Source organism: Oreochromis aureus, linkage group 7, assembly GCF_013358895.1.
Source record: "Oreochromis aureus strain Israel breed Guangdong linkage group 7, ZZ_aureus, whole genome shotgun sequence".
NCBI classification, from domain to species: domain Eukaryota; kingdom Metazoa; phylum Chordata; class Actinopteri; order Cichliformes; family Cichlidae; genus Oreochromis; species Oreochromis aureus.
Window position 1 is genome coordinate 4,692,852 of NC_052948.1, and position 7,772 is coordinate 4,700,623.

The following is a 7,772-nucleotide window of genomic DNA, read 5'->3' on the forward strand; positions in this document are numbered from 1 at the left end:
AAAAGAACTCTGAAAGTCTGTGAAATTCTTGCACCACAGTATGTGAGGACTCATTTATCAATTATCAACTATATTTTTCTTTTTCTATTGCCACTTTAGTATTATAGGACCAGGAATTCGATAAATATCTTATTTTGCTCAAGTGTGGACTGATCAAAAAACACGTGAATGCTACCATGACAGGTTTTTATTCATGCATTTATGTACTGACCACTTGGGGGCATCAATAACAAACTGGACTGGACTCACGCTGACTCTGTGGTGGCTCTCAGGAGGGCATCTTTCTATGACTCTGTGTGGCCTCAGCATCAACGCAAGTGAATGTGCCGCCACTGTCATCCCTGAAAATCTCCCACCCCATGCAAGTTTTCTCCTAATGATAAGTGAGAAAAATCCACTTTTATGTTCGCTCTGTTTGGATTATAAAGAGAGACTCGCCCTTAAGTTGCTATTTTTTATTCGCTAACAGAAGAAATCACCGTGTTTTATGTTATATGTCAAGTTAGAGCCGTCTCTTCAAATACCAGACTACGTCCTATCAAGCGTCAGTAGCGGAATTTGTGGGAAAATCGCGAACCTAGAATGCACCGCCAATTATCATTGAGAGTATTAACCAGGAATTCGATAAATATCTTATTTTGCTCAAGCGTTAATGCTACCATGACAGGTTTTTATTCATGCATTTATGTACTGCCATGTTCCTCTGTTTGGATTATAAAGAGAGACTCGCCCTTGTTAATTTTTTATTCGCTGTGATTTTTTTATGCGGGAAAAAGAGGCTAACAGTCCTATCAAGCGTCAGGGACCTGTTTGAGTGCTCCATCTGTACACAGTTACTGAAGGATCCAGTGACTACTACCTGCGGACACAGCTTCTGTATGAAATGCATCTATACCTACTGGGATACCAAAAGAAACAGAAGGAGAACGTATAGCTGCCCTCTGTGCAGAGAGACTTTCAATGAGAGACCTGTTCTGAAGAGGAGCACCGTCCTGGCTAACTTGTTAGAGGAGTATAAGAAGGCAAGCAGCCAGGGTGCTGCTGCGGATGATGCTGCACCTGGGGATGCGCAGTGTGACATTTGCACGGAGAGAAAACGTAAAGCTAGCATGTTCTGTCAGGAGTGTTTGGCCTCTTACTGCCAGACTCATCTGGAACCTCATTTTAGTGTACCGCCTCTTAAAAAACACAGACTGATGACAGCTTCTATAAATATCAAAGAAAGCATCTGTGGCCGTCATGACAAACTTAAGGATATTTACTGCCTGACCGATCAGCAGTTTGTGTGCGTGATGTGTGCTCTGGATGAACACAAAGAGCACGACATTGTATCAGCTGAAACAAAAAGGCAAGAATTGCAGGTAATATGCATATAAATATATTTATTTAATTATTTTTTGATGATGTATTTTGCTGTTTTTATTGTAATTGTGGTATGTTTCTACATGTCTGTCTTAACAGAGCCATCTGGAAAAGACCAAAGAGAAAATTGCAGAAAGAGTGGTGATTTCAGAGAAGTTGATGGATGCTGCTCGCTCCATACGAGTAAGGATTTTTCTTTTATGCCTTGTTTTCTTTATTGTTAGATCTTGTTATAAGGCTACGTCTACACTACTCCGGATAAATCTGAAAACGTCGTTTTCGTCTAAAAACGCTCCGCGTCCAAACTATCGTTTTCTACGCTGTTACGTTCCTGTACTGCGCATGCGTGAAACGTAAGACAATTCGACCTGTGTCATTTCCGTCTGCGTTTATTTACTTTCCGGCTCTTTGAAACGTCGCGGCAAAATGTCGAGGAAAAGTGCCGAGTTTTATCTGGAGCTATCTAGAGCATGTACAAACTGATATTAATCTTTAATATGGCTGTCAAAATTGAGAGCAAACAAAACAACTGCTGTACAATACTGTTAAGCTGGGCAACGTCTAAATCAAAATGGCTTTAGTTATGCGTCTGAGGTAGGTTTGGGTTGGGGGTCTAGACTGGGAACTCTTACTGGATACTGTTTTTGGACCTATTGATCCAAAACAAGTTTGATGCAGAAGGGCTCCAGCTCCTCCAACCCACAGTGAAGCTTTCCTCCCCTCAAATTGCCCCACATTCACCTATTCCTGTGAGAATTCGCCACTGTAATCGATAAAGTGTTGCATGCATAGAAGAAGTCAGTGGTTGAGTGTGACTTGTTTAGTTGGCTTGGATCACTACTGTAACAGTCATAGCAGGCAAATAGTACGTGTTTCCTATAGGATGCTGCCTGGGAGGCGTGTGACGACTTTGAGCGGGTCTGTGAGGAACGTATCCGGTTGTACACCCACTTCATGAGGAAGAAGTACCCTGAGATGAGAGAGAAAGTTGGAGAGGCTGAGAAAGCTGGAGTGGACTGGACTGAATGCCTCCTCAGGCCGCTGAAGCGTGAGCTGTCTGAGTTAAGGAGGAGAGAGAGTAAAATCTCTCAGCTTTCACAAACAGAGGATCCCATTCAGTTGCTTCAGGTGATGGCTGCTTTTTGATACTTTAGCCTCATGTCTCATTTTGTATCCAGTTTGCGAGGTTAAATATTAATATTAATGTTTCCCTGTGCAGGGCTTCCAAACCCTGGGCGATCTCCCTGTGCTCACAGACTCACACAGAGAGCTTGACAACCTGACAAAGTTTGTCACTGCACAAAAGAATAAAATGAAAAAGATGTGCGACAAAGAAAAAAAGGATCTGATGGATTATTCTGGAAAAATCATCAGTAAGTGTGATCATTTGGGATCATTTGAGATTTTTAAACATGATAACTGTGGTCTCACCTTGTTTACTTAAAAACTATGTTTTTTGTGTTTTTCCTTACAAGTGTCAAGAAGGACAAGGCCGCAGGAGGGACGGACAAGGCGGCAGGAGGGACGGACAAGGACAGAACTTCTGATGAAATATAAGAGTAAGCATGATGTTAATGACTACAGACATATTTGAGAGTTTAAGCGAGTCCTTCATAATCAATGAGTGTTTCATCTTTCCCCGCAGACTCCAAAATCGAGGTGGATCCTGACACTATAGCAGCTTGTCTTTACCTCTCTGATACAAAGAAAGCGATATCATGGTGTGACAAGGACCAGGCTCATCGAGATCACCCTGACAGATTCACCTACTTTAACCAGGCTCTGTGCAAAAAGGGCCTCAGAGGAAACTACTACTGGGAGGTGGAGTGGGATGGTGGCATAGTTGAGGTGGCTGTGTCGTACAGAGGGATAGGAAGAAAGGGTTCAGGGAAAGATTGCCGTTTTGGCCACAATGCTCTGTCCTGGAAATTAATCTGCTCTCCTTCTGGTTGCACGTTCTGGCACAATAATCTTCACAAAGGTCAAATTCCTCCTGCTGTCTCCCACAAAGTAGGGGTACACCTTGATTATAAAGAGGGAAAGCTGGCTTTTTACAGCGTATCTGGCGTTGACAGTTTAACACTGCTGCACCAAATCCAGACAACCTTCACCGAGCCCCTCTATCCGGGGTTTTTTGTGGATCTCGGTGCAACACTGAAAATAAGCAACATCTAATTCAGAGATAGAGCACAGTTTCCAATGTTAATGTATTGATTAACAAAGTGATAAAATGATCTCTGAGTTTTTTTTCTTAGTAAAAAATGAAGAATCAAATAGGCCTTTATGGCCACATAGACTCATATCATAATAACAATGTCATATTTTTCTTTGCATTTTTTGATCGATCATAAGTTTATACAAGAGTCCCATAAAATTTTCAAAATGTTAACTAAAAGATTCAACCAAACAAAATGTACGTCTTGTTTGTTGTTTACGTTTAGCATGATTTCTTTTCTATAACCAACTTTGAGCATCAATATTAGGAGATATATCATAGTTTAAACAGCAGAGCTGTAATAGTTCAGTGTCTATTATGCATTAACAGAAAAAAAGATGGTACCTTGGATGCTTTGTCTTTTTTTCCCTGATAATTCACTGGAGAAACCTTCACAAAATTACATATAGTTATATAATGTTTATTTACTATTTTTATTGAACTTTATCCTGATACAAGATGCAATTATTTAAAGGTAGTAATATTCACAATATAAATGTTTATATTTGTCAGCGTGGCGGTTAAAAACAGATTATGTTATTCTGCTGTTTGTCAAGTCTAAAATTGATCACGTTTAAGCACATTTTGTTTGAAAAATTTTGTCTGCAAAAGTGGTTAATAGCTTTAAGTCTCCTTACATTGTGAGGAGAGCTTGAAATATGATTGCTTTGTAATTGCAGCTATTGCAGCTACTCAGTTCAGTCAAGTAAACAAAGTAATTGCTTGAGCTTAACTGCCTTAAATAAAGGACCATGCATACTAATAATATATTCTTTATTATGTTTATTGTACTTATATTCACCTTTTCAATATAGAAATGTTACAGTTTACTCCTGAATTCATATTTATGTAAATAAAACAAAGCTCACAATTCATGACATGTTTAATTACATGCACAATATCTGTGAAAATAAATAAAATATGTATACTTCATATATTACATTTTATATATATATGTATATATATAAAAAAACACCCAACACGCCCTACTCCGGTTTATCCTTCAAGCTCGGGTCCTCTACCAGAGGCCTGGGAGCTTGAGGGTCCTCTGCAGTATCTTAGCTGTTCCCAGGACTGCGCTTTCTGGACAGAGATCTCTGATGTTGTTCCCGGGATCTGCTGGAGCCACTCGCCTAGCTTGCACCGCACCTAGTGCTCCGATTACCACGGGGACCACCGTTACCTTCACCCTCCACATCCTCTCGAGCTCTTCTCTGAGCCCTTGGTATTTCTCAAGCTTCTGGTGTTCCTTCTTCCTGATGTTGCTGTCATTCGAACCGCTACATCGATCACTACGACCGTCTTCTTCTGTTTGTCTACCACCACTATGTCCGGTTGGTTAGCCACCACCATTTTGTCCGTCTGTATCTGGAAGTCCCACAGGATCTTAGCTGGGTCATTCTCCACCACCCTTGGGGCATCTCCCATTTGACCTCGGGACTTCCAGGTTATACTGGCACAGATGTTCCTGTACACTATGCCGCCACTTGGTTATGGCGTTCCATGTATGCCTTGCCTGCTAGCATCTTGCACCCTGCTGTTATGTGCTGGATTGTCTATGGGGCATCTTTACACAGCCTGCACCTGGGGTCTTGCCTGGTGTGATAGACCCCAGCCTCTATGGATCTTGTACTCAGAGCTTGTTCTTGTGCTGCCATGATTAGTGCCTCTGTGCTGTCTTTCAGTCCAGCTTTGTCCAGCCACTGGTAGGATTTCTGGATATCAGCCACCTCCTCTATCTGCCGGTGGTACATACCGTGCAGGGTCTATCACACCAGGCAAGACCCCAGGTGCAGGCTGTGTAAAGATGCCCCATAGACAATCCAGCACATAACAGCAGGGTGCAAGATGCTAGCAGGCAAGGCATACATGGAGCGCCATAACCAAGTGGCCGGCATAGTTACAGGAACATCTGTGCCGAGTATCCTGGAAGTCCCAAGGTCAAAATGGGAGATGCCCCTGGTGGAGAATGACCAGCTAAGATCCTGTGGGACTTCCAGATACAGACGGACAAATGGTGGTGGCTAACCAACCGGCATAGTGGTGGTAGACAAACAGAAGAAGACGGCCTGAGTGATCGATGTCGGTTCCGAATGACAGCAATATCAGGAAGAAGGAACACGAGAAGCTGGAGAAATACCAAGGGCTCAGAGAAGAGCTCGAGAGGATGTGGAGGGTGAAGGTAACGGTGGTCCCGTGGTAATCGGAGCACTAGGTGCGGTGACCCCAAGCTAGGCGAGTGGCTCCAGCAGATCCCGGGAACAACATCGGACATCTCTGTCCAGAAGAGCGCAGTCCTGGGAACAGCTAAGATACTGCCAAGCTCCCAGGCCTCTGTAGAGGACCCGAGCTAAAGATAAACCACCACCGTGCTTGGTGTTAGTTATATATATATACATATATATCCATACATATATATATATATATATACACACATACATACATATATATGTGTATATATATATATATATACATCGGGTCCAGATGGCATCAACTCGTGGGGGCCAGGTCCTGCGCAGACCAACTGTGGGGTGATGGAGCACCTCTTCAACCTGAGCCTGAGGCTGGGAAGAGTCCCACAGCTCTGGAAAACCTCCTGTGTTGTACCAGTGCCAAAGACTTCACGCCCCAAGGAGCTCAACAGCTACAGCTGGTGGCTCTAACATCCCACCTGATGAAGACCCTGGGCGGTTGGTCCTGGCTCAGCTTCGCACCTGGTGAGCTCATCACTGGACCCACTTCAGTTTGCCTACCAGCCTGGCATTGGAGCGAATGATGCCGTCATTCACCTCCTACATCGTTCCCTCGCTCACCTGGAGACCGCTGGGAGCACTGTGAGAATCATGTTCTTTGATTTCTCCAGTGCCTTCAACACTATTCTTCCCATGGTCCTGAAGGACAAGCTGCAACTCAGGGTGGACCACCACCTCACAGCATGGATACTGGACTACCTCACCGACCGACCACAGTATGTGAGGACTCAGGGCTGTGTGTCCTGACAGGGTGCCTGCATGCACGGGGGCCCCTAGGGAACGGTTCTGGCACCGTTCCTCTTCACCATCTACACTGCAGACTTCTCCCCAACTCCACCCAGTGCTTCCTGCAGAAGTTCTCTGATGACTCTGCAATAGTCGGCCTCATCACTGATGGGGACGACAAGGAGTACAGAGGACTGACTCAAGACTTTGTGGACTGGTGCCAGCTGAACTACCTCCAGATCAATGCCAGTAAAACCAAGGAGCTGGTGGTAGACTTCCGCAGGCACAAGCATCCTCCACTGCAACCACTGAACATCAAGGGTATGGACATCGAGGCTGTGGACAGCTACAGGTACCTTTGGGTGTTCATCTGAACAACAAACTGGACTGGACTCATAACTCAGGCGCCCTCTACAGGAAAGGGCAGAGCAGGCTGTACCTGCTGCAGAGACTCAGGTCGTTTGGAGTGGAGGGCCCTCTCCTGAAGACCTTCTATGACTCTGTGGTGGCCTCAGCCATCTTCTATGGTGTGGTCTGCTGGGGTGGCAGCATCTCTGTCAGGGACAGGAAGAGACTGAACAGGCTGATCAGAAGGGCCAGCTCTGTTCTAGGATGCCCTCTGGACCCAGTGGAGGTGGTGAGTGACAGGAGAATGGTGGCTAAGCTGTCATCCCTGATGGACAACATCTCCCACCCCATGCAGGAGACTGTGACAGCCCTGAGCAGCTCCTTCAGTGGCAGGCTGCGGCACCCACGGTGTGGGACGGAGAGACTTCGCAGGTCTTTCCTCCCCACTGCTGTCAGACTCCACAACAAAGACTTCAACTGATCAAACACACACATGTGCAATAACACTAAGTGCAATACTCTTTTTCTGAAAAAGTTGTATTTTTTACTCAGTTGTATAAAGCATTTGCATTCTATTTTTATCCTATTGTATATTTTATTCTATTTATTCTACTGTATATAGTATTTTATTTTATTCTATTCTTTACAGTTGTGTACTGTATTCTTATTTCTATTCTATTCTTATTGTATTCTAATTTTGCTATATAACTTTTGCACTGTCCACTTCCTGCTGTGACAAAACAAATTTCCCACGTGTGGGACTAATAAAGGTTATCTTATTTTATACAATTTAGCCCATCAGCACAAATTTTTGACTCAGTAACATCCAGTGCTAGCACCAGTAACAGAGGACATCTCAGAGAAATCAT

At 44.0% G+C, this 7,772-nt stretch overlaps 1 protein-coding gene across 1 annotated transcript; it reads left to right on the forward strand.

The window, feature by feature from the left end:
• The first annotated feature begins 806 nt into the window (after positions 1-806).
• Positions 807-4,503, forward strand: LOC116327600 (tripartite motif-containing protein 16-like). The gene is made up of 6 exons (XM_031749218.2): positions 807-1,361; positions 1,462-1,545; positions 2,245-2,490; positions 2,582-2,735; positions 2,838-2,921; positions 3,008-4,503. The coding sequence occupies exons 1-6, from the start codon at positions 879-881 to the stop codon at positions 3,535-3,537; spliced, it is 1,581 nt and encodes a 526-aa protein (XP_031605078.2). The 5' UTR covers positions 807-878; the 3' UTR covers positions 3,538-4,503.
• Positions 4,504-7,772: the final 3,269 nt, after the last annotated feature.

What these genes read in the sequence shown, in the direction of transcription:
- LOC116327600 (XM_031749218.2), top strand. Translation starts at nt 879, where the DNA reads ATGAAATGCATCTATACCTACTGGGATACCAAAAGAAACAGAAGGAGA. An exon ending in ATGCTGCTCGCTCCATACGA is followed by an intron (nt 1,546 to 2,244) that starts GTAAGGATTTTT and finishes TGTTTCCTATAG; the next exon opens with GATGCTGCCTGGGAGGCGTG. An exon ending in TTATTCTGGAAAAATCATCA is followed by an intron (nt 2,736 to 2,837) that starts GTAAGTGTGATC and finishes TTTCCTTACAAG; the next exon opens with TGTCAAGAAGGACAAGGCCG.